General features: G+C 45.0%; 1 protein-coding gene across 1 annotated transcript in view; it reads right to left on the bottom strand.

The window, feature by feature from the left end:
- Nucleotides 1-27325, bottom strand: part of PTPRN2 (protein tyrosine phosphatase receptor type N2) — a 1402724-nt gene that overhangs the window by 1182103 nt on the left and 193296 nt on the right. Inside the window, exon 2 of the mRNA XM_073677683.1 lies at nucleotides 20243-20293. Coding sequence (XP_073533784.1) covers nucleotides 20243-20293 — 51 coding nt within the window. The remainder of the gene's footprint in view (nucleotides 1-20242; nucleotides 20294-27325) is intronic.

Below are 27325 nucleotides of genomic sequence, written 5' to 3'. Positions count from 1 at the left end.
GCTGTGTAAGGGCTATTTGACCAAGCATGAGAGTGATGGGGTGCTACGCCAGATGACCTGGCCTCCACAGTCACCAGACCTGAACCCAATCGAGATGGTTTGGGGTGAGATGGACCGCAGAGTGAAGGCAAAAGGGTCAACAAGTGCTAAGCATCTCTGGGAACTCCTTCAAGATTGTTGGAAGACCATTTCCGGTGACTACCTCTTGAAGCTCAGCAAGAGAATGCCAAGAGTGTGCAAAGCAGTCATCAAAGCAAAAGGTGGCTACTTTGAAGAACCTAGAATATAAGACATATTTTCAGCTGTTTCACACTTTTTTGTTAAGTATATAATTCCACATATGTTAATTCATTGTGTTGATGCCTTCAGTGTGAATGTACAATTTTCATAGTCATGAAAATACAGAAAAATCTTTGAATGAGGTGTGTCCAAACTTTTTGGTCTGTACTGTATGTATTTTTTTAAGCAAAATTAAACTCACCAGGTATTCTGTGTGACTACAGACTTATGAATCCCCCCAGTTCACACACTGTATGCTCCGGGGATTCACTGGTTTCTGAGCCGGGATCGCAGGGTATGTATGAGTTATATATACTCCAGGCCAGAGCTGTTATGATCTGCAACATGTACTAAGGAAAGATAGGGGAAAGCTGTCCCTGCAGTAAGACTAAGCTGAATGCCTACGATGTAGCAGGCTGCCTGTTCCTAGTGAACAGACCCGCCTTAGTCCTCTGCTAGTCTGAACGAAGACCTATAGAATTAAGGGAAGGGGTCCCTAAAAGAACTAAGGACTGGGACAAAAAAGGGACACCTCCTAAACAGAAGTTGTTCCAGAACACAAAAAGACAAACTGACAAAAAGTACTAGAGGTCCCAGAGGACCAAGCGAACTTGACAGAGAAAGGCGCAGAAGCACCAGGCTAGAGAGACAGTAGAACACTGAAGTCCAGCACAGCCAGAAGGGCGGAGCTGGAATATAAAGGCAGATGGTCACATGACCGCAAACCACAAGATAGAAAAGACAAACAGGAGGGTTCTAACAGTACCCCCTCTTTTATGAGGATCCTCCGGATCCTCCAGGCCCAGGCCTATCCGGAAACCTCCTGTGGAAAGCTTTAACAAGCCTAGGAGCAGAGACATCATCCGTCCTTACCCAGGAGTTGTCTTCGGGACCGAAACCCTTCCAGGAGACAAGATACTCTAATCTCCCTCTATGCCATCTAGAATTCAAGATACGAGAAATTTCATATTCGCCGTCTTCCACCACAGGAGGAACTGTGACAGTGGCGTCCCTATCAGATACGTCAGCCTTTTTCAACAAGGAAACATGAAACACAGGATTAATCTTCCAGGAAGTAGAGACATCCAACCTAACAGCAGACGGGTTAACAACCTGAAGCACTTTAAATGGACCCACAAACTTAGGACCCAGTTTTTTAGAGGGAATCCTCAACCGCAGGTTCTTCGAGGACAACCAAACCATGTCACCCACAGTAAACAAAACCTCTTTACGTTTCCTGTCAAAATACTTCTTGGACTTCTTGTTAGCCTCTTGAAGGTTACAACATACATTAGTCCAAACTCTCTCCAAATCACCGGAAAAATTCTCCTCCTCCGGCACCGCCGACCCCAATTTTGAGAACGAACCAAAAGACGGATGTCTCCCAGTACAACAAAAAAAAGGAGGACACCCAGCAGAGGAGGATGTATGATTGTTAAGAGCAAATTCTGCGAGAGGCAGAAACTCAGACAACACCTCTTGATTGTCCGCCACAAAACAACGCAAAAACTGTTCAACATCCTGGTTCTTTCTTTCAGTCTGTCCATTCGACTCAGGATGATAACCAGACGAAAATGACAAATGGACTCCCAACCTGTCACAAAAAGCATGCCAAAAGCGAGCCACAAACTGAGGTCCTCTATCAGAAACAATATCCGTGGGAATGCCATGGAGCTTGACAATCTCCTTAACAAACGCCTTAGCGAGTGTCTTGGCGCAGGGCAACTTAATGAATGGAACCAAATGACACATCTTACTAAAACGGTCCATGACCACCCAGATGACAGTAAAACCCTCGGACACAGGAAGATCAGTAATAAAATCCATAGTGAGATGCGTCCAAGGCACACTAGGAACCTCCAAAGGGCAAAGCAACCCCGCAGCAGGAGTATGTGAAGCCTTTGACCTAGCACACACAGTACACTGACGCACCCACTTGATAACTTCCTTCTGCCATCCAGGCCACAAAAAACTGCGACTGATAAGTCTCTTAGTCTCCGAAACGCCTGGATGACCTGCCAACCGAGACTCATGACACTCCACAAACCAATCTCTCCTAAAGGCTCTAGGCACGAACAACCTCCCATGGGGAGTGTTAGATGGAGCATCATCTTGAGCATTCAGAATCCCATTCTCCAACACGGAGTCCAAAGCCGCCACCACAACTCCTTTCTGTAAAATGCTCTCCTCCTCCTCAGCAACGACCGTAGGAGAGAAGCTGCGAGATAAAGCATCGGCTTTACCATTCTTAGTACCAGGGATATAGGTAACAGAAAAATGAAACCGAGAAAAAAAAAGTGCCCACCTAGCTTGACGGGCATTCAAGCGCTTGGCAGCATCCAGATAGATCAAATTCTTATGATCTGTGAAAACCTGAATAGGAAATCTAGCGCCTTCCAAAAAATGACGCCAATGTTCAAACTCAAGTTTAATAGCCAGCAACTCCCGATTTCCAACATCATAATTCAGTTCGGTTTCCGAAAATTTTTTCGAAAAGAAGGTGACTCGCCCCCTGGGCCGTGGGGCACCCGGAACCGGGCTTCAGGGCGATGATGGGGGTAGTAGTGACAACCCGATCCCGTGGCTCAGGGTGGTCAGACCAAATGCTGTGGCAGTCTATTTGTAGAGTTATGAATGTCCGACTAAGCCACCCGTGGATTGCGGTCAGGAATGACCGCCGCTGCAAGGCAGACCACTGAGGCTGATGTTGGTGTGCAGCACAGGGATAGGATAACTCCCCACGGGAAGAGTGTAGCCTCAGGGCAATGTAGGTGGATGCTGGGGGTGATGGTGCAGGCGCAGCATAAATCACACAGAGTCCAATGGTGCAGTTCAGGCCTTTTACTCACAGTTGTTATCCAAGTCACTTCCGCCGGCAAGGACTGCCTGAGCCGTGCTGCATCCACCAGGTGAGGGGCTCGGTCAACCCCCAGGCAATTCAGGAGTGTGGCACAGGACCCCCTTTCATCCTCTCTCTGGCCTCTCGTGCCCCACCAATGACCACGCTTCTGTCCAGCGGCCTCGGGCCTTCTCTGGTAAAACTTGGTGCCATTTTCCCTGACCCTATGTGGTGCCTTCCTAGCGGGTGTAAATGATCACGACCTCCGGTTTTTGGCTGAGGGATGATTTACCTCCACCAACTTGGGAATCCGGTACCCTGCCACGGCCTGACCCTTCACCCGATATAACGCGGGCTTGCAACGGTTTCTGTCCGTTCTGCTCTCTTAGGGTCCCTTCTGCCTTCTTGTTTCTGGAGCCTTTCTACTCCTCTGTCTCTCCTCTTTCCTTTCTTCTCCTTCTCCTCTTTCTCCCTTCTTCTCTCTAGGCCTGCCTCGTGGAGCTGAGCTCAGGCCGAGCCTGTCAGCTCTCTCTGCCTTTCTGCTCTCCCTCTCTGAACACTGACTAAAGATGGCTCCCCCCTTTTATCTGCTTCTCTGTGCTGAGCTCAGGTGACCTGCACCCAATGAGCTCCTTCCTATGCTCCAGAAACCGTCCCCTTCTGCTCCTACATCACTGGGTTCTCTCCCCCCTCCCCACTCCAGCCAGGGACATGGTCAGTTGTGCCTGCAATTATATGGGAGCACCGTCGAGCTGTCCCCCGGAAATGGGAAGTGAGTAAGTGTATGTATGCAGCTAACTGAGCCCTGGTCCACACTCCATCCTTACATGGGAGTGGAATATCACACCTCTGGTTGAGGTGCAATACCCCTGTGGCAACCGAACCCTCGGGGCGCCACAAAGGCACAAGAATGTACTCGACCCTTGTTCTCCTGAGACAAAACTGCTCCGACCCCCACCGATGAAGCATCAACCTTGACCAAAAAAGGCTTGGTCTCATCAGGCTGCATAAGGATAGGGGCAGAACTGAACCTCTCCTTGAGATACTCAAACGCTTCAATGGCCTCAGTAGTCCACTGGGCCGTATTCGCACCTTTCTTGATGAGATCGGTTAGAGGTTTAACAATTACAGAAAAATTCTTAATGAATTTCTTGTAATAATTGGCAAAACCCAAAAATCTCTGTATAGATTTCAAACCTTTAGGCCTAGGTCATTCCTACACAGCCTGAACCTTCACAGGGTCCATCTCAAAGCCCTAGCTGGAGACAATGTAGCCCAAAAAACTAATTTTCTGCACAGCGAACTCACATTTCTCCAGCTTAGCAAAGAGTGAATTATCACTCAATAACTGCAAAACTTCATGTACCCTCTGCCAATGGGACTCTAGATCTGGTGAATAAATCAAAATGTCATCCAAATACACAACCACATTCTTACCAATCAAAGGTCTCAGGATGTCATTAATAAGGTTTTGAAAAAATGCAGGTGCATTGGTAAGACCAAAAGGCATCACCAGATTCTCAAAATGACCTACCGGAGTGTTAAAAGCAGTTTTCCATTCATCACCCTCCTTCACACGTAACAAATTGTATGCCCCCCGGAGATCAGTTTTGGAGAACCACTTGGCTCCCATTAACTGGTTAAACAAGTCAGGAATTAACGGCAATGGGTAGGAATTGCGTACGGTAATCTTATTAATTTCACGAAAATCCAGACATGGATGTAAACCCCCGTCCTTTTTTTTAACAAAGAAGAATCCAACTGCCACAGGTGACTTAGAAGGTCTAATGTGACCAGCAGCCAGGCTAGTCTGTATGTACTCCTCCAAGGCCTTTCTTTCAGGGATAGCCAGATTAAACAAGCGACTTTTGGGAAGAGTAGCACCCGGAACAAACTCAATGGCGCAATCATAATCCCTATGAGAAGGTAAAACTTGCGACCCCTCCTCCGAAACAAACTTCCAAAAATCTTGAATAGGTACCGGTAATTCCCCTTTTTCCACAGCCACAATGCGACAATTACAACATTTATCATAGCACTTCGGACTCCAAGACTTAATCACATTCGTAGACCAGTCCAATAAAGGATTGTGCAGTCTTAACCAAGGGAATCCTAGAACAACTGGAGAGGGCAAATTATCCAAAACAATCAAGTCCAAAATTTCTTGGTGAACTCCATTGATAGTGAGGGGAAATGCAGCAGTCTTGTGAGTAATACATTTCAAAGGAGTGTTATCAATTGCAATCACAGAAATAGGTGATGACAAAGGTTTGGATTTCAATTTAAGATTTTCCAAAAACCCTTTATCAATCACATTAAGTGTTGAACCACAATCCACAAATACCTGAAATTCAATCAAATCTCCCTGCAAAGTAGTACTCCCAGAAAGAAATACTCCTGCAGAGCGTAAACAAGCTATACGGGCGTAACTGACCTTTTTTTTTTCTTTACTTAAACGACGCTCACAATACTTAATCAAATAGCCAGCTTTACCACAATAAAGACACAATCCCTCGGTGAATCTCCGATCTCTTTCTTGAGAGCGGAGTGACATCCCCCCAACCTCCATCGGTTCCCCGCCGTCAGAGCAGATTTTCTGGGGACTAGGACCTGACATTACAGGAGTCTTTAAGTCTTTACCTCATTGAGCCTGCACCTCAGTCTCCTGTCTATACGAACAGCTAACTGCATAGCTCCCTGCAGAGTCTCAGGTGCATGGAATGCAATTAGCAAATCCTTAACCCTTTCACTCAGACCAGCAAGAAATAAACATCTCAGCGCCGAATCATTCCACTTAACTTCTGAAGATCATCTCCTGAAGTGTGTGCAATAATTTTCAACATCATCTGACCCCTGATTCAAACGTCTAAGTTCTGATTCAGCAGATGAGACTCGATCAGGATCGTCATATAATAGCCCCATAGCAGAAAAAAAATCTTCAACAGACCTTAAACACGGATCATTAGGCTGGAGAGAAAAGGCCCACCCCTGTGGTTCATTGCGCAAAAGTGACATAATAAAACCAATGCGCTGTGATTCATTCCCAGAGGACCTTGGTGTCAAACGAAAATATAACAAACAAGCTGTTATGCACACGCCCGGGCTAAGCGGCGTGTGCGTGTGATTGGTAGTGATTCCACTGGACCGTGCCGGAGAGTGAATGCCTGGAGGGGCGTGACTAGGTATTCACCCGATCCGACCAGGGTTGCACGACGGCATACGACGCCAGTGCACCAAGGAGGAACCGAGCAGAGGGACCAGGTGCTACTCCAGGACAGACCCCGGACACGGCTGTTGACCCACACAGGGGAATACAGGAACAGGCTGGTAGGCTGGCACACAGACTGGTGGGTAAAGGCAGGCACGACTGGTATGCAGGCAGGCGGGTATGCAGGCAGGGGGGTAAAGGCAAGCACAGCTAGAGTGCAGACAGGGAGGCACTAGCAGGTAGGAACACAGGCGGGATAGGACCCAGTACACACCGGGACACAGGAACAATACAGGCAAAGGGGTACAGGCAAGCACGGCTAGAGTGCAGACAAGGCTGAGCAGGGAGGACAGGGCTCTGTTCACACGGAACAGACAGGAAGGGAAAGGCAGAGCCAGACACCCACAGGGTACTTGCAGTGAAGTAGCGAGTGGACCACAAACTCACAAACGGGAGTACAGAGACAACTGGCAGGAGTTAGGTACGAGTTCAGACTCTGCAGAAAAAGGAAGGGAACGGACATAGAGGCAAAAACAGGTAAAGGATAGGAGAGAGTTCAGACTGGAACTGAGTGTACGGAGGAGACCGACACTGCAGCGGGATACAGGAGCGGGTCTGGGAATACTGCCCCCAGAGAGGCGGAACGAACAGGCAAGGAGCGTGTTCAGACAGGACAGACAAGATACAGGAGCGGGTCTAGGTAATCGGCCCCTAGAAGGCAGGAGGAACAGGACTCAGTTCAGACACGGGAGCTGATACCGCAAAGCAGGAGACATACAGGACTCAGTTCAGACACGGGAGCTGATACCGCAAAGCAGAAGACATACAGGACTCAGTTCAGACAGGCCTGGAAATACAGCCTCCAGGAAAGGCAGACAAGGAAACAAAGAACGGGACCTGGCACCTTCAGAGTGCAAGCACACACTGAAGGAAACACTATGCTCCGGCAGGGATAGAAGGGAGCTGCTGAGCTATATACCAAGTGTCAGACAGCAATAGGCTGAGGACGCACAAGGGGTGTGACCCACAGCAGGTACAAAAGGCAGGAAGTGATCGGGCGCCGCCCTTAAGCAGCAGAAACAGACACAAACAGACAGCATGGAGGGAAGCCAGAGAGACATTCTGGACAGGAGATCAAGTGCGCCCTCTTGCACAGTGGGAGATAGGCCACCATGCAAGGACGCCGCCAGGTATGTTACAGTACCTCCCCCCTTACGCCCCCTCTTCTTCAGGCCTGCCAGAATCTTCTGCAGGGAATTCGAGGACCAGTCGTTCACTGGGTTGGAGGGGGACAGAGACTTAAGGGTAATCTCTGCTTCGAGGTACATCTTGTCAAGCTCACAGGAAGAAATAGACGGGTTATCAGGTACATAATGAGGAAAAGTCACTGTCTCTTTGTTATCTGGTGGTATCCCGGAGGATTCAGGAAACAACTGGAGGTCCTCCGCCGGGTCAGAAGAGTGCAGAGGCTCAGAGAAAACAACTGCTTCAGAGTACACTAGGTCGGACTCACTGGAGGAAGCAGGCGAGGTATCGGGTACCGAGTATAGGAAAGTCTCTGTCCATTCACCACCAGGTGGCACCCCGAAGGGTTCTGGAGACAGCTGGCGGTTCTCCGCCTGGTCAGAGGGGTGTAGAGACTCACGGGTAACCTCTGCTTCAGAGTACACTAGGTCGGACTCACTGGACGAAGCAAGCGAGGTATCAGATCCAGGATATAGGAAAGTCTCTGTCCATTCACCACCAGGTGGCACCCCGAAGGATTTTGAACACAACTGGAGGTCCTCCGCCTGGTCGGAGGGGTGTAGAGACTCGGGAGTAACCTCTGCTTCGGAGTACACTAGGTTGGACTCACTGGACGAAGCGAGCGAGGTATCAGGTACAGAGTATAGGAGAGTCTCTGTCCTTTCGCTACCAGGTAGCACCCCGAAGGGTTCAGGAGACAACTGGAGATCCTCCGCCTGGTCGGAGGGGTGTAGAGACTCGGAGGTAACTACCACTTTGGGGTACCCATTGTCAGGCTCACAGGACGAAGCGGACAAAGTATTGAGTACCGGGTGTAGAGAAGTCTCTCTCCATTTGTCATCGAGTGGTATCCCGGAGGATTCAGGAGGCAACAGGGGATCCTCCGCCAGGTAGTAGAGGTGCACAGACTCAGAGGTAACCACAGCTTTGGAGCATCCTTGGACATGCACACCGGTTAAAGAGAGAGAAGCATCTGATGCCGGGTGCAGGAAGTTCTCCTGTGTGGAGTCTGGATGGGCAGAAGTCTCTTCGGGCAGGAGAACTGGTGCACTACCCACGCACACTACCCATTGGGGTTTCTCCGGGATACAGGGAGATGAAGCTTCAGTAGGGACTTCAAGGTTGGGGTCAGGAGGTCTCAGGGAGGACAGACCCTGGCGTGACGGCTTGCCTCTAAGTCTAGCACGTCTGGACTGCCTCTTGAGGTTGAGAGAAGTATTCCGGAAAGCGTAGTCACCCTGTGAGGATTCTGGGTGGGCAGTAGTCTCATTGGGCTGGAGGACTATTGCGCTACCCACACACATTACCCATCGGGGCTGCTCCGGGATATTGGGAGGTGAAGCTTCAGCAGGAGCCTCCGGGTTAGGATCATCGAAGACCATTAGAAAGGCCACCAGGAAGGCCATTAGGTCCAGGAGGATCGGATCCTGTGTTTCATATAGGGGGTTGATCCATTCCAAGGCATCACCCGCCAGGTAAGACATCATAAAGGCCACTTTAGCCCAATCGGAAGGAAAATAGAGAGGGTAGGCCTTAAAGTGTAGCATGCATTGCTCCACAAATGCACGACACTGTCTTGGATCCCCATAGTAACGTGGCGGATCCGCAGGAACGAGAGCTGATAGATCCATCTGGACGGTGCGTAATTTCGCCTGGAACTCAGCTAAGAGAAAAAAAAATTATTTATTTATTTTAATGCATATATTCGCTGGAAAACTTCTCAGAGAGCGAAGGCCGTGGGGCTCAACGGGAACCATGGCCTGAGCATGCTGTTATGCACACGCCCGGGCTAAGCGGCGTGTGCGTGTGATTGGTAGTGATTCCACTGGACCGTGCCGGAGAGTGAATGCCTGGAGGGGCGTGACTAGGTATTCACCCGATCCGACCAGGGTCGCACGACGGCATACGACGCCAGTGCACCAAGGAGGAACCGAGCAGAGGGACCAGGTGCTACTCCAGGACAGACCCCGGACACGGCTGTTGACCCACACAGGGGAATACAGGAACAGGCTGGTAGGCTGGCACACAGACTGGTGGGTAAAGGCAGGCACGACTGGTATGCAGGCAGGCGGGTATGCAGGCAGGGGGGTAAAGGCAAGCACAGCTAGAGTGCAGACAGGGAGGCACTAGCAGGTAGGAACACAGGCGGGATAGGACCCAGTACACACCGGGACACAGGAACAATACAGGCAAAGGGGTACAGGCAAGCACGGCTAGAGTGCAGACAAGGCTGAGCAGGGAGGACAGGGCTCTGTTCACACGGAACAGACAGGAAGGGAAAGGCAGAGCCAGACACCCACAGGGTACTTGCAGTGAAGTAGCGAGTGGACCACAAACTCACAAACGGGAGTACAGAGACAACTGGCAGGAGTTAGGTACGAGTTCAGACTCTGCAGAAAAAGGAAGGGAACGGACATAGAGGCAAAAACAGGTAAAGGATAGGAGAGAGTTCAGACTGGAACTGAGTGTACGGAGGAGACCGACATTGCAGCGGGATACAGGAGCGGGTCTGGGAATACTGCCCCCAGAGAGGCGGAACGAACAGGCAAGGAGCGTGTTCAGACAGGACAGACAAGATACAGGAGCGGGTCTAGGTAATCGGCCCCTAGAAGGCAGGAGGAACAGGACTCAGTTCAGACACGGGAGCTGATACCGCAAAGCAGGAGACATACAGGACTCAGTTCAGACACGGGAGCTGATACCGCAAAGCAGAAGACATACAGGACTCAGTTCAGACAGGCCTGGAAATACAGCCTCCAGGAAAGGCAGACAAGGAAACAAAGAACGGGACCTGGCACCTTCAGAGTGCAAGCACACACTGAAGGAAACACTATGCTCCGGCAGGGATAGAAGGGAGCTGCTGAGCTATATACCAAGTGTCAGACAGCAATAGGCTGAGGACGCACAAGGGGTGTGACCCACAGCAGGTACAAAAGGCAGGAAGTGATCGGGCGCCGCCCTTAAGCAGCAGAAACAGACACAAACAGACAGCATGGAGGGAAGCCAGAGAGACATTCTGGACAGGAGATCAAGTGCGCCCTCTTGCACAGTGGGAGATAGGCCACCATGCAAGGACGCCGCCAGGTATGTTACACAAGCATTCTTAAAGGAAAAAAAATCTTGCTGTTTACCATAAAAAACATCAGGCAGTCCTACCTTGGGTTCGACAAAATGCGTTCCAGGACAGCTACTCACGTGTTGCTGAAGCTCGGCCACCTCCAGAGACAATCCCTGCAGGCGTTGAGCCAAATCCTGGACGGAAACCATACTGATCCCCGAATTTCTTTCCTTTTAGGTTTTTTTTTGGGCTGGACTTACTGTTATGATCTGCAACATGTACTAAGGAAAGATAGGGGAAAGCTGTCCCTGCAGTAAGACTAAGCTGAATCCCTATGATGTAGTGGGCTGCCTGTTCCTAGTGAACAGACAGGCCTTAGTCCTCGGCTAGTCTGAACGAAGACCTATAGAATTAAGGGAAGGGGTCCCTAAAAGAACTAAGGACTGGGACAAAAAAGGGACACCTCCTAAACAGACGTTGCAGAACACAAAAAGACAAACTGACAAAAAGTACTAGAGGTCCCAGAGGACCAAGCAAACTTGAAAGAGAAAGGCACAGAAGCACCAGGCTAGAGAGACAGTAGAACACTGAAGTCCAGCACAGCTAGAAGGGCGGAGCTGAAATATAAAGGCAGATGGTCACATGACCGCAAACCACAAGATAGAAAAAACAAACAGGAGGGTTCTAACAAGAGCCTGTTCAGTGGACGCGACCTCGCTCTATAGATTTGTATTGAGCGAGGCCGTGCCCTGACTAGTGAGGTAGCCTCCATTGGGCTTGGCCAACTAGAGGGCGCAGCCACTGGAAGGGCTCTGGCCGGGAGTATGCATAATACATACATCACTGCGGTTCCTGGCTCAGAAATCAAAGAATCCCCGCAGTGTACAGTGCGCGTGCTGGGGGGATTCATAAGTCACACAGAGTGACTGCAGAATTATCGATTTGGACCGGACAACCCCTTTAACTCAATGTTCCCAAACTCCAGCCTTCAAGGCCCAACAACAGATCATATTTTCAGAATTTTCTTAGTATTGCAAAGGTGATGTAATTATCAATTGTGCAATACTAAGGAAATCCTTAAAGAAGCACTCCCATCAAAGTTTTTATCCTCTTTCATATATTACAATCATCATATTACACAGCACTGTGTACGTACAATTGCTCATTTTGCCTTTCTACCCAGTTAATTATTCTCTTTTCTCAGCTCTATGTAGAAACAGGAAGTCTCTTGTCCCTGCATGTATCATCCCCCTCTTCAACTTCTGACCCAGCTACTTCCTCCTCCCCCCTGCCATAGACTTTTGCAGTGACTGATGACTTGTGCACACAAAATTGACCTCCTATTTCTACATAGAGATTAGAAGAATTCCGCTAGTCAGTTATTAATCACTTGATGTCATAGACCAAATGGAAAAGAGAAGAATTAGCTGGGTAGAAAGGCAAAATGAGCAATTGTAAGTGCACAGTGCCATATAATAAGATGATTGCAACATATTAAGAGGATAAACATTTTGATGGGAGTGCGTCTTTAAAAAAAATATGATCTGTTGGAGTGCCTTGAGGGCTGGATTTGGGGAACACCGACTTAACTAAATTAATATGTAATGTAAATTACAAAAATATTAATATTAGACTGCAAATGGATCAATGAAAGTGTAAATTAGTCGTTCTAGTTCAGAACTGTTTGGAAACTCTCTAAGTTATATTTGCATATTTAGATTTGAGAATAAGTGAAAAATTGTACTGTACAGTCAGTACCGACTAACAATCATTCACGCAGCTAAACAAGTCCCCTACCAACGTGATGTACACTAATCGGTTCAGAGCTTTGCTTTATTTGCTCAATAATCACATAACACCTGCCCATGTCAGCATTACGACTAGAAAAACTAGCATAGAGTTTTGATCGTAGCTAAGATATTTCACACATATAGAGTCTTGAAAATAAATTAATTTGTAACCAAACACGTTCGAACTTTTTGTACTTATTACAAATTTTTCAAAATTTGAAAACGATTACAATGACATCTGGATGCTAAGACAGGGAATTGAAATGGGTGTCACTTATTAGGCTGTGTGCTGTTGTTTACATACAATTAATGTTTTATCACCAGGAGACCATCACTGCCTGGACTGATGCTCCTGTGTACCCTGGTCCAGCCACGCCACCTCCTCTGATTGGCAGCTTACTGTCTAAAGACAATGTACATAGAAAGCTGTGTGTGGGTGGGGTCAGCTTTCTGTGATCTGCTACATGATACATCTAAAAACTTGTGTCAAAAAACTGCTGCACCCAGTAAACTAAGGGATACATCCTTGGAAACAAGGTCTCTTTTCCTACATGGTGCTGTTCTCAGATAAGGTAGCAAAAACATGATGACAGATTCCATTTAGAGCAGATCTGTCACCAGATTTCACAATAGAAACTGTGTCCATAATTTCATAAAATTTCTCTTACCCCTTATGAGGCTGGTGTATTCACTTTACCAATCCATATCAGAATGGCTGTATAATCCTGATATTAAATGCAGCATATTGTAAGTCAAACTGTACAGTAAGCTCATGAGTCAAAGTATATTCAGTTTATAGTCTGAATGACAGCTGCAGCTTGTACTAAGCAGTGTGAGATTTCAGCAGCAGGAAGGAGAGGACTGAATAGCTGTCAATCAGGGCTAGTGTAAGCTAATATTTCATAAAGGATTATACAGTAGTTCTGACATGGATTTCTAAAGTAAATACAGTATCCTCATGGATATAAGAGATCTCTTTAATAATGTATGCATCAGGAAATCTGCAGATAAATCTGCTTTAAGACATGAATATATGCATGTACAAGGCCAAATATACATAGCAAAGTGTCCTCAAACTTCAGCTATTCTGACATTACCATAATCACCTTCCTGGGGTCAGTAGGCGATAAAAAATGACAGGTTGTTGCAGGTTTAAAGAAAAGGCTTAAAAGGTTTGTACCAAGTTCTGAAGTTATCCCCTATACTATAGGGGATAATAGCCCCAGCCCTCTGAGGAAGCCTGTAAAGGCGAAACTTGCTGGGGAGGCTATATGTGTCTTTTAACTGCTGAATGATTCTGATAGGTAGCAACAACACAGACATCTATCTAACACGGACTGCAGCCGTGATACATAGGTTCGGATGAATAGGAAGACCTGTTGCTCTGGAAATTGACTCTATTTAGAGATTGGAAATAATATTATACAGGATCATTCTAGCAATAATTTTAATTTATAATTTCGTGACCACTTTTTAATTCTAGAATAATAAAAGTCACGTTTTAACATCCTTTATTCTGGGATTTATTTACCCTTCGGGTAATTTGGTGTTATGATTTTCATCCATCCTCAAGTGGACCATGGCTCATTCTCGTGATCGCAGGGGGTCCCAACAGTCTTACCTCCTGCGGTCAGGTAGTTGTACCTTATCCAGTTGATAGGTGATCATTTCAAACTCACAGGGAATCTGTCAGAAGGTTTTTGCTGCCTCATCTGAGATCAGCATGATGTAGGAAAAGAGAAGCTGAATCCAGCAATGTATCACTTAGTTTACTAGGTGCAGTAGGTGCAATCAGAGTTCTTAGACTTAGAATGCAGCAGAGCTGACAATGTTGCACCAGGCTCTCTATTTACATTGTCTATAGACAATAAGCTGCTTATCACAGGAGGGGGAGTGGTTGGAGAAGTGTCAGTGCTCCAGTTAGTCACAGCAATGATAATATTGTTGTGATAAAGCTTTGAGTGTAAGTGAACAACAGCACACAATCTGATAAGTGACACATTGTTGAATTCTGTGTTTTAACCCCTACCTCCTGCTGTCCTCAGATTACATAGAAAAACCTGCTGACAGATTCCTTTTAAGGCATTTTCTATAAAAAAAAAGCATGTTATTCAATACAGTACTGATGAGGACCTTTGCTTCACCTAATTTGGATTTCATTCAGGCATATAAATCATATCGATGCACGTCCCACTTTTCAGACCCTTTTACTCTAATGAACTAATGAAACTCATTGCTAAATGGTATTTTGTTAACTGAATTAGACTGAGGGCATACAAGTGGTGTTATAGCAGGACCCTGCCAGCCAGGGATGAAGGATGATGGATGAAATAGAAGACAGACATTGTGGGATTCTGTTTAGTAGAAAGCAGATATCGGGTCCAGAGAGGTAGATCTGTGTATCATCAGCATAGAGGTGATACTGAAAGCCATGAGACTCTATGAGCTGTTCCAGGCTGAAGGTGTAGATGGAGAAGAGCAGGGGCCCTAGAACTGAGCCTTGGGGGACCCGACAGATAGGGGGCAAGATGAGGAAGTATTGTGCGAGTGGGAGATGCTGAATGTCCGGTCTGTTAGGTATGAAAAGATCCAAGATAGGGCCAAGTCCGTGATGCCAAGAGATGAGAGAGTCAGTAGTAAGAGGGAATGGTCCACTGTGTCGAAGGCAGATGACAGGCCTAGGAGAAGGAGAACAGAGTAGTGTCGCTTGGTGACTTTAGTCAGGGCAGTTTCAGTGGAGTGATGCGGTCGGAAGCATGATTGTAAGCGGTCAAAGAGGGAGCAGGAGGAGAGGTAGGAGGACGGTTCAAGGTGGACGTGATGTTCCAGTAGTTTTGAGGCACAAGGGAGAAGTGATATGGGGCAATAGCTAGACAGAGAGGATGGGTCAAGGGAGGGCTTTTTGAGGATGGGTGTGATTGAGGCATGTTTGAAACATGAGGGGAAGACGTCGGTTGTTAGTGACAGGTTGAAGAGGTAGGTTAGGGTTGGGATGAAGACTGTGGTAAGGTTAGGGATGAGGTGGGACGGGATTGGGTCAAGTTCGCAGGTGGTGAGGTGTGATTTGGAGAGTAAAGAGAAAACTTGATCTTCTGTAATGGTGGAGAAGTTGGTTTTTGAGGAGGAAGGCTGAGTAGATATGAGGAGGGGCTGTGGGGTCTTTAGGCAAAAGCCTTGTCTGATGGTATCAATCTTCTGTTTGAAGAATGAGGCAAACTCTTCGACTGAGATGAGAGGAGAGGGAGGAGGCGCTGGGGGACGGAGGAGAGAATTGAAATTGCTGAATAGCTGTTTGGGGTTGTGAGACAGAGAAGATATGAGAGATGATAATTATGTTTGTTTTGCTGTGGATGTGGACTTGAAAATAGTGAGGCACTGTTTGAATGCAATGAAGTGCTCGTTGGAGAGGGATATTTTCCATCTCCGCTCAGCAACCCTGGAGGCCCTTCGCAGTTCTTTAGTCAAATTGGTGTGCCAGGGTTGCCTATTGAGTGTGGGAGCTTTGGTATGTGTGAGAGGGGCGATCGAGTCGAGAGCTGCAGCTATTGTGGTGTTATATAAAGCGGCAGCAACATCTGTGTCATGTAAGGAATTTCTGCCTGTAAGAGGGAGAAGGGATTCAGAGAGTGAGTGTAGGTCAAGGTGTTTGAGATTTCTGCGAGGGTATGCAAGTTTGTGAAGTGGAGATTGTCGACCTGGAGAGGAGAGGGTAGAGAATGTAAGTAGGTTGTGGTCAGAAACAGGGAGAGGTGAGTTAGAGAGGTTAGATAGGGAACAGAGGCGGGTGAAGATGAGGTCCAGTGTGTGGCCATCTTTGTGAGTGGCTGCAGCAGTCCATTGAGCAAGGCCGAAGGAGGAAGTGAGGGATAGGAGCTTAGAGACAAATGAGTGGGAAGTGTGGGTTTATGGATGCGTTTAACCAGATTTTTACTTTTTTCTTTTACAATGCTAATGACACAACCTTTGCAGGCCTCCCTGTGATCTGAGCTTCTAGGATAAATCAATTGCTCATTATCAATGGAATACATTCATATCAACCTCGTAACTTCCAATATATCCATTTTTAGGACCTGCTGACACATGTATTACTTTGATAAATGAAACATACAGTATATAAATTAGGTTCGGAGTGAAACAAATCTTTCTTCCTTAGTATTAAGGCTGTTACATTTGTTTTCTAATGAGAAAAGATTTGTTTCCATCACTTACAATCAGAACGGAGAGACTGTAATGTAGTAAATATAGTAACATAATATCACATTGTTCTTTATATTAGTGCGTTCTTCCAAAGAGAGAAGATTTGGCTAATACATATATAATTAGGCCATGCTTATGCTGCAGAAATTATACAATTGTTCTCATCGCTTCCAAGAAAATCTTTTATAGGTGGACAGGAGTGGTACAATTTGTCTTCTGGCTTTGGTGGTTGCCAAGTAAACATAATGGATTACAGATGGCAATTTATTACAAGAGTAATTGTAAAAATAAAAAAGGGACACTAATTTATTTTATATTTAATGCTACTTTCCTGCTGTGCAAACGCTACAGGCTTGGATGAAACATTTACAGAACTATACTTAGTTTGCTTGTCATATACAAAAGCTACTGTGAACAAAAATGGATTGGAATCACATGGACTCCAGGGAAATTGGAAATAATGACCCCTGGCCATTACTAAAACCATAGTGAAATGCCTAAAATGTTATGCAGGCCACATCAATATAAACCAAATTCATCTTTACCTAAACAACATAAAATAAAATCGTCCAAACCTGAGCCAACACAGAAAGCCTCAGCTCCTATACACACCTGGAAAAGAAGTGTTAGAACGATGTTGACCCTGATTCATTAAATCGATTTCACCACAATTGCTCTGAAAAGTCAGAACATTTTTGCACAATGTCATGTACATGTTTTTACAACTTTTCACTTTTTCCAAGCCAGTTTCTGCCAGCTTTATAAAATGGCCAGAGCTGGGGCGACACGGAGGTGCGGCACCATAGATCGTCTAAGTCATGACAAGCTGTGGTGTTCCCTACTCAAGAAATCTTACTCCAGTCTCTGACTGGAGTAATATTCGTGGTGAAGTGCATGGAGGCGCAAACCACCAGACGCTCCCGGTTCAATAAGAGAAATGCACCTCTTCAAGAATCAGGAGCATCTGACTCCAACATACCCCCTCATCAGAACTGGCATGAAAATTGCTGGTCTTGATGGATCGGGGCCAAAGAATACAAAACTTTATGATCTTAGATGGTCAGTCAGCCAAGGCAAACTAGATGAGTTCAGCCAAAACATATATGATGTTTATGGTCAGTTTAAAGAGGTTGTCCACTACTTTTACATTGATGGCCTATCCTTAGGATAGGTCATCAATGTCTGATCGGCCAGGGGTCGATACCGGTACCCCCAACAATCAGCTGATACCGATGGCGGCGGCCACCTGGTGGAAGTGCTTACTTACGTAGCTGGCCGTCTACTTTTAGTGGCTGGGCCTTGGTACTGCACATCCGCCTCCTACTGATTTGAATAGGAGGCATATGTATAGTACCCTGCGGCAGCCACTACCAGAAGACGGCCAGCTACGTAAGTAAGCACTTCCACCAGGTGGCCGCCGATACATAAGCTGATCAGCTGGGGTGCCAGGTGTTGGACCCCGGCCGATCAGACATTGATGACCTATCCTAAGGATAGGCCATCAATGTAAAAGTAGTGGACAACCTCTTTAAGAATAACAGTAGATGCTACTAAAAGTCATCTGCAGAGAAATATTTTATGGTCAACTGTAGGCTTGGTAATCGCTACCACAATATTATAAACAACAGGATAAGTCATAAAATACTGGTGAGTGAAAGTTCAGCATGCTAGGACCCAAGTAATCTTGTGAATAGGTTTGGGTTTTTGTGCCACTCACAGATGGAAAAAACGTACATGGTTTTCCCCACTGAAATAATCGGCACTACAGAGAGTGCAGATGAAAGGAAGAGGAAGATGTCAAAGGCTAACCAAGAAAAAGTGAAAGGGAACAGAAGAAAAGCAGCTCCGAGGTAATGTACAGTACAGACCAAAAGTTTGGACACACCTCATTTAAAGATTTTTCTGTATTTTCATGACTATGAAAATTGTACATTCACACTGAAGGCATCAAAACTATGAATTAACACATGTGGAATTATATACTTAACAAAAAAGTGTGAAGCAACTGAAAATATGTCTTATATTCTAGGTTCTTCAAAGTAGCCACCTTTTGCTTTGATGACTGCTTTGCACACTCTTGGCATTCTCTTGATGAGCTTCAAGAGGTAGTCACCGGAAATGGTGTTCACTTCACAGGTGTGCCCTGTCAGGTTTAATAAGTGGGATTTCTTGCCTAATAAATGGGGTTGGGACCATCAGTTGTGTTGTGCAGAAGTCTGGTGGATACACAGCTGATAGTCCTACTGAATAGACTGTTAGAATTTGTATTATGGCAAGAAAAAAGCAGCTAAGTAAAGAAAAACGAGTGGCCATCATTACTTTAAGAAATGAAGGTCAGTCAGTCTGAAAAATTGGGAAAACTTTGAAAGTGTCCCCAAGTGCAGTTGCAAAAAACATCAAGTGCTACAAAGAAACTGGCTCACAAGAGGACCGCCCCAGGAAAGGAAGACCAAGAGTCACCTCTGCTTCTGAGGATAAGTTTATCCGAGTCACCAGCCTCAGAAATCGCAGGTTAACAGCAGCTCAGATTAGAGACCAGGTCAATGCCACACAGAGTTCTAGCAGCAGACACATCTCTTCAACAACTGTTAAGAGGAGACTTTGTGTAGCAGGCCTTCATGGTAAAATAGCTGCTAGGAAACCACTGCTAAAGACAGGCAACAAGCAGAAGAGACTTGTTTGGGCTAAAGAACACAAGGAATGGACATTAGACCAGTGGAAATCTGTGCTTTGGTCTGATGAGTCCAAATTTCACATCTTTGGTTCCAACCACCGTGTCTTTGTGCGACACAGAAAAGGTGAACGGATGGACTCTACAAGCCTGGTTCCCACTGTGAAGCATGGAGGAGGAGGTGTGATGGTGTGGGGGTGCTTTGCTGGTGACACTGTTGGGGATTTACTCAAAATTGAAGGCATACTGAACCAGCATGGCTACCATAGCATCTTGCAGCGGCATGCTATGCCATCCGGTTTGCGTTTAGTAGGACCATCATTTATTTTTCAACAGGACAATGACCCCAAACACACCTCCAGGCTGTGTAAGGGCTATTTGACCAAGAAGGAGAGTGATGGGGTGCTACGCCAGATGACCAGGCCTCCACAGTCACCAGACCTGAACCCAATCGAGATGGTTTGGGGTGAGCTGGACTGCAAAGTGAAGGCAAAAGGGCCTACAAGTGCTAAGCATCTCTGGGAACTCCTTCAAGATTGTTGGAAGACCATTTCCGGTGACTACCTCTTGAAGCTCATCAAGAGAATGCCAAGAGTGTGCAAAGCAGTCATCAAAGCAAAAGGTGGCTACTTTGAAGAACCTAGAATATAAGACATATTTTCAGTTGTTTCACATTTGTTTGATAAGTATATAATTCCACATGTGTTAATTCATAGTTTTGATGCCTTCAGTGTGAATGTCCAACTTTCATAGTCATGAAAATACAGAAAAATCTTTAAATGAGAAGGTGTGTCCAAACTTTTGGTCTGTACTGTATACTATGACATTGACCATTATAACGTAACGTAAATATCATTGATCTTCTTGAACAGTTGCTTCATTCAAAGAAAATAGATAAAAACATCTCCAAAAAAAAAAAAAATGTAATCTGAGACTGTATATAAAATGGACTTACCATTCAAGCACATCTCATATTGTTTGCAAAGGTCATCTTCAAATAAGCATCCTGAAATGAGAAGAAAAAAAATGTTAATTGGCAATAAAATTGGATAAAGAGATTAAACTGCAGGTCACAACTTACAGTACATCATACTGAAGTAACAAATGGAGCCGTGCCATCATTAAAATGTTTTTTAAAACTTATTATAAATGCTGTTTAGTAATATCTTAGGGAAAAGAGGGGGTTTCAACGTTTAGAACAGGCTATTGATATTTTAATGGTCACCATGCAGAATGACTTATTAGGTTATGCTCAGATTTCAACAAATAAAGAATAACCAAAAGTGAAAACTACATTTATGGTATACTAAGGAGAAGAAGAAGACCGGCATCCTGATGGCTTGATAATATCAGGATAACAACGGAGAAAACCCTAGTAGACCTATCTAGGCTTGTACAAGATCGATCTTACAGATCGTTCATTCATCAAGTCACCATGGCTCGAGATTGAGCCAAAGGCCATCAATAAAAAGTGTGTTGCCACATTTTTCTGCAAGCAATGGAGGGAATTTATCAAGACTGGTGTTTTATATGCAAGTGTTGAACTAAAATCCCACTGGAGTTAAGGTGGGAAAAAATTCATTAAGAGACCTATGCCTCTTAAAGGGGTGTTCTCAATTTGGAAGTCATCCCCTATATGTGGGATAATGGGAACAACTTCCAAATCACTGTGTATCTGACTTTTGGAACCCAAATGGATCCCGAGAACTGGGTTCCGAAGTGCGGTGTGTGAATGGAGCGGTGGACAAACATGAGCCCTGCCGCTCCATTTGTTCTTAATGGGACAGCGGAGATAGGCGAGCACTGCGCTTGTCTTTGAACTTGCATTAGAATGAATCGAGCGCATGTGCGTATGATCGATCACCAATCCATTTACATGGGGCTCTTCAGAACACAGTTCTCAGGATCAGTGGGCGAACCACAGCAATCGGTAAGTTGTCTCCTATCCAATGGGTAGGGAATAACTTCCACACTTAACAATACCCCTTTAATAAATGTGGCACTACCTTGGTCTGTCCATCCAGAAGAAATGCACTCTATCCAGCTAAGTGCTGGAGGAGATTTCAGCTACAATTTTCACCATTTCTTGCCTATGCATTAGAGCACAATTGTTTTCAGGAAGGTTCTCCAGGCTTTCTGACTCCATCCATGGTGCTCCAAGCACCTCATCTGTATATGAACTAAGAAAGGACTACAGTAAATCACTAAAGGCATGCTACTTCTTAATGGAAGGTCCTGTACAAGACCTTGTGCTTACTTTTTTGAATAAATTCATGAGCTGGTGATCTACCATTAAATAGTTTACTGGGATATAAATGTATGATCTGTGATTGTCTATCACCCAAAACCCAGAACAACAGTAAAATAAAAAGGTGAAGTAGTGACTGTAGTGCCAAGATCTCTTCTCTGCAGTTACCAACACAGTGTCGCCTATGCCCATGTGCCCGTGTGTGAGGTGATGGGGAATATGCCGCTGACCGTCACCTACCATTAACCGTTTGCATGTAATTTGCAGCTGCTGTTCTATTTTATTAGTAATGTACATGGAGAATACATTGAGAATACTGTTGCCTGCAGTACTAATCACCGGCCACAGGAGGCCACTGTTTCCCCTGTAACTACTCAATGACTCTAGCTTAAAATGGTTTGTGCAGGATTTTCATTCAGAGACAGTTACCCCAGTTCTGTGAGGAGAAATAGAAACAGCTGTTCTGTTGGCATAGACTTCTGTTATGTTAAATGGACTGTGTTGTGCTGGTTTGAACTCCAATTTGGATAGAACCAGATGGATCCCCAGGCCAAGGGGCAGTGGAAGCAATTGGGAGGAAGTGCCTGAAAGTAAGGTGTTGGTTCGGTGGCAATCTTGCGAGAGCGAGGTGAGAGCGGAAAGGAGAAGGACGTGTGATGTCTCCGTCGAGAGCCAACCGCGGAGCCGAAATCCCCAGGATCTGACATCCGTGATGCATCCGGAGGGCCCGCCAGAAAGTCAGCTGTGGTACCACGCACCGGTAGAAACCATAATCCCTTGGTCAAACAGCTGTCGTCCAGGCAGGCTCATCTCTGCAATAACACAGCGATCAGACATAGGTCGGGAAGTCCTGAGCTCAGGTCCATCGCGGCCTATTGCACTCACATGGTCCTTAAAGTGAACCCGATGGTATATACTGTAATTCAATAACTAGGTTCTACCTACTGTGTATAGAGTCTTTTGATAAGTTTGTAAGCTGCTGTGCTGCATCAGCAATAGGCCACCACTGGCATTCATTTGATCCAGTTTTCCAGGTAGCTGCACTAGGCGGGTGCACAACTAGGTATAGTAACGCAGAGAACATTTCCGTCCCTACAGAGTGACGCAGCACAGTGGTCCCGGTCAGTTCTGACCAGGTGTGTGAGAATTAACGTTTAACAGTAAAAGTTAATTTAAGAAGTTTAGTGTTTACTGCTTTCCTTGTCCACCGCATCGCTGTATCATGGGGAGCCCACATCGGTCCACGGCTTACACGTGTATTGTAGTGCAAATCAGCCCTCTTAAAATGAGTTGAGCTGAAGATCAGTACCACACACAATCTTCCAATACTGCATCAGGTACTGGGGTGATACCTTCGAGGGGGGTGTCTGGAACTTACATATTGATGACCTGTCCATATGATTAGGTCATCAATATCAAATGTGTAGAGGTCCAACACAAATCACCCCAAGCAATCAGCTGTTTGCTAGATACAAGCAATGTGTGAGTCGGATCATAGCACCCCTCCATTGTTTAGTGGCCACTGCTGTGTGCTGCACCCTATCTCCTTATTTCCACATCCGACCCCCATTGATCTGACATTGATGATCTATCTAATGGATAGATCATCAATATTTAAGCCCCGGAGAACTGCTTTAATGTTACCACAGTCACATCCTTTTGCTAAATGTTGGTTGAGGGTCTGATACCGATCACACCTTGATGGTCTATCGAACTGATACATATCAGATGTAGCTGGAAAATGCTTAAAGACTGTATAAGTTGGGAGAACAGGTGTTATTGACAGGGATGGGAAATAATGCAGGGGCTTTGTAACACTGGCAAAAAAATCCAAGTAGAAATAGATTTAAAGCAGCACTTCGATGCTTTTTTGTTTCTCCCCCGGAGTTTTGTCACTATTGTCTGTTCCATGTCTATAGTAGATTACTTATCAGTTGCAGTCTTCTGCTTTTCCTCGGCTCCTGACTGGCGGAAGACAGAAGTAACGGTCAGAAGCTCTCAATATTAGTCTATGGGATCCTCGTTCTGGTTGTCATAGACTTACATTGAGAAGTGATTTCCGGCTCGCCCCCTAAAACAATGGAGCGATCCGGCAAATCACAACTAGCAGAAGACAACCGGAGCAGCGTCAAGAACAACAGAAGAGTAAGTAGATTACTACAGGCAGGGGACATACATTAGTCATACCTCTGCAGGGGTGAAATTAAAAAAAAAAACATTGGAGTGGTTCTTTAAGGCAAAGCTTTAGGGTTTTTCATCATACTAAGTGAGGGTAGGCATATAGATGGGAAGCAGCAGTCTTGACAGTCTATCATTTGTGAATGTGCATGCAGGGATAGCTGTCAATCATTAGTAGGACCGCCCACTGGACTCATATACACACAAAAACCAGGGATTTCACTGAATACCATACGAGTTATACTGAATCTTTTTCCAGAAACCTATATATTAGCTTCTGCTTCTGTATACCATGCTTTCCACATATCGGACTGTATGTAGAACATGACAGGTTCTGTTTAAAGAGGTTATGGCACAACTCAGCCTTATTGACATCACACTCAGATAGTCATGACATATTTATGTGATAAAGGGTGGAAAAAAACGTTTAATACGTATCTTAAAATGGCTTCTAGAGAAACCTATTTTAATTCCAGGATAATGGCAATTTTTATGAAAAAAAAATTCTTCAAAGTATAAATTCTAGACTTTATTGTTTGAGTGGAAACTGACCAAAACTGAATAGCAAAACTGGACCAGAATTTATGGCAAGTCATTGGCACTGCCAAAAGTATTTTTAGCATGTGATTAAACCTGCAGGAAATCCCTCTACATTCTGATTCCATCATGCAAGAGAGCACATAGCGTCACAACCACAGCCTTAATTACAATAATGAGACTTATGCATATGGAAATTCACTAAAGGTGGGAGTGTAATGGATTTGTAATGTGCTGAGAAGACTCTCGGCATCAGCTTTATAAATAGCTCTACCTGGCGTTAATCAACATCAGCGCTAAATCATCTACTCAGGTGTGTAATTAATTATGAATGCCCTCTTGCTTCATTTCAGGGACTGGTTTTCGTCTGAGCAGTATTACCAAATCAACTTAACTTCACGGAAGTTGAAGTTGAGTTAATAAGGAAGCCTTGAGGAATAAAGAATTACGAGAGGACATTGTTTCTCCATTCCATCCCTCAAGGAACCCCAATAGGTCATGCTTTAAGGGCTTCCTAATATTACACATAATATAATGAGCGTTACTACCTTAATAACTGTTATAGATGTTCTCTCTTCAGGAAGTTCTCTAATGGTGACGTGGTTGTGCGCGCAATGCATCTGTGCCAATTTTATAAGGAACAGACTCCACGTAAAACTTAGGACTAATGAAGAACCTGAGGCTCTTCAGAAATTCAGGGTGGTGAGATTATGACAATGTTGGGGATAGAGGTAAAAATGTTTAGAAGTAACCTTAAAACTACTAAATATATGGTGCATGGTCCAGATGTTTCAAGGAAAGATCCCAGGAGTTTTAGGTCTTGTAAAGATGACCGTAAAACTCGGACAAGTGCTATCCATCATTTTGATGGATCGCACTCATCCCCATGTTATTATATGGGGCGGGGCATATGTACGATTTTTTCCATGGACCATGGTGGTCCAAAGAAAAATTGCAGCATGCATGATTTGCCTCCGATGATCAGATGGCACTCACCTATGTAACTCTATGGGTCTATGAAAAACATCAGACCGCACTCGGATGACATCAGAGTGCGGTCTCATTTTCATAGACTGACATTACAGAGGAGGTGGAGAAACTTTTTTTTTTCTCTCGACCTAAAAATCGGATCAAGCTCTGATCAGAGAGTGATTAGTATAATCAGACCAATTTTCTTGGATGTGGAGGAAATGGTCATGTGGGTCACAACCCACAACCTTATGGCAGTGTTTCCCAAACTCTAGTCCTCAGGGCTCACCAACAGATCGTGTTTCGGAATTTCCTTAGTATTGCACAGGTGAGAGAACCTGTTGCAATTTCTGATGCTTTGATAATAATTCCATCACCTGTGTATTACTAAGGAAATCCTGAAGGCATGATCTGTTGGGGGTCCTGAGGACTGGAGTTTTGGGAAACACTACCTTTGGGTTACCAAATTAATTAGATGGCTGGGTAGTGTAGTAAAAGAGAATACCTTCTTGACCCAAATGGATTTTCTATCACTGAGAAAATTAACTTTGAATCTTTATGTATATATGGCGGCAAGTGCACCGTGAGTGGGCAGCTTCCTCAGTGATCAAGTGTAGCTCATGCCTGAAACGCGTCTGGCATTATCTTATCTACCACCATGAATTTTAATTCTATGTTTTGAAATAAAGCTTTGAAGATTTTATTTAGTTGCCGACACTAGGAATTTTTCTTCGAATCCTACATATTATTGCCTTCCTAGGAGCACCCTCACGCGCTGGATTGACCTCTGTTTGGAGGAGCTAAACAGAAGTCACTGAAGTCTATGGCACATTCCAACACTGCAACAACGAATGGTCCCGGGGGGCATGTAACTGATTATGTGACTACCGGTAGGAGGAGGCTGCTACCGGGTCCACATCGCTAACTGAGAGAATAGTTTTCTTAACAGGGCTGATCTCCACTGTAACAACTTTATCCACCTTAAGTACAGAGGAAAAATATAGTGAAAAATAAAAGTCAACCAATGACCTTTTATTACCTTTAAGGGTCATACCATAGAAAATGTAAAGTAAAAAAAAAAGAAGAAGAAGAAGAAAATAACTTAAGTAAAAAAAATACCCATACCCTCCAAAACAATCCCACCAACCAACGAATCATTGTCAAAAATACGAGCTCAGAATTTTTTGCACATAAATTTTATCTCCATGATGTAAACTGTAAAACAGTGCAGGTTTCCACGCCTACATAAAATATGTATATCCATTGGATTAATAATGCTGAATATGGAGCACCAGAACAGACTTGCCACTCTCATTATAAAGGTCACACCACTTGTCTTACATAAAATTCCAAGAAAGCTTTCTGATCAGGAACCATATGGCAAAGCAAAGGCTGATGTCATTTCCACAGATTATTCTAACTCGCTTTAAACACATGAAAAAACATTTGCAAATTTGGTCTCTGAATGAATAATTTATGACAGTTAAGGCCTCACTGTTATATATCAACAAAGTAATTAAAATCTAACGTTAGCCTAAGCTCCATGCAGGAAAAATTTACTTCACATCTTGCAACACTGGAGACAAGTAATGGAAAGAGATAAAAAATGGTGAACACAAACCCTCGCTGTGTCCACGGAGGAAACATTCTGTTGTTCTTATCTGCAGAAGTATTAGGCAGCATTCACATGTAGGGGGCTCTGCTGGGTTATGGACCCTGCAGCTATATTTTACCTATGGTCATCTGAGATTACAATACCGATTCCCTATCGGACATCTCCATGGATCAGCTGACTTAAAGGGGTTTTCTCATCATCATTATAAATGGGGAGAATTGAAAGCACTTGTAAAAACAAGGAATTTTGCAACGTACCTCTTATTAAAAATGTTCCTTGCTGTCAAAAATAGAGGGATTTGTGATTTTATTGTGCACTGCTTGTTGCCTAGGTTACTGGCCACCTCTACAGTCTATCAGAGGTGGCCGGTTTCCTAGAATCACAGGATTCAGCCAGCTTTGATGCCCCTTGCTCCTCTGATGCTGCAGAGCCAAAGCTGTTTCTGCTTGCAGCATCGGAGAGTGCATGATTGGGGACGGGCACAACCATGC

This window comes from Phyllobates terribilis, unplaced genomic scaffold (genome assembly GCF_046119375.1).
Source record: "Phyllobates terribilis strain yellow unplaced genomic scaffold, ASM4611937v1 Scaffold_4__5_contigs__length_816908805, whole genome shotgun sequence".
NCBI lineage: Eukaryota > Metazoa > Chordata > Amphibia > Anura > Dendrobatidae > Phyllobates > Phyllobates terribilis.
The sequence above is the reverse complement of the archived record's forward strand: the minus strand, read 5'-3'. Positions and strand labels throughout refer to the sequence as shown.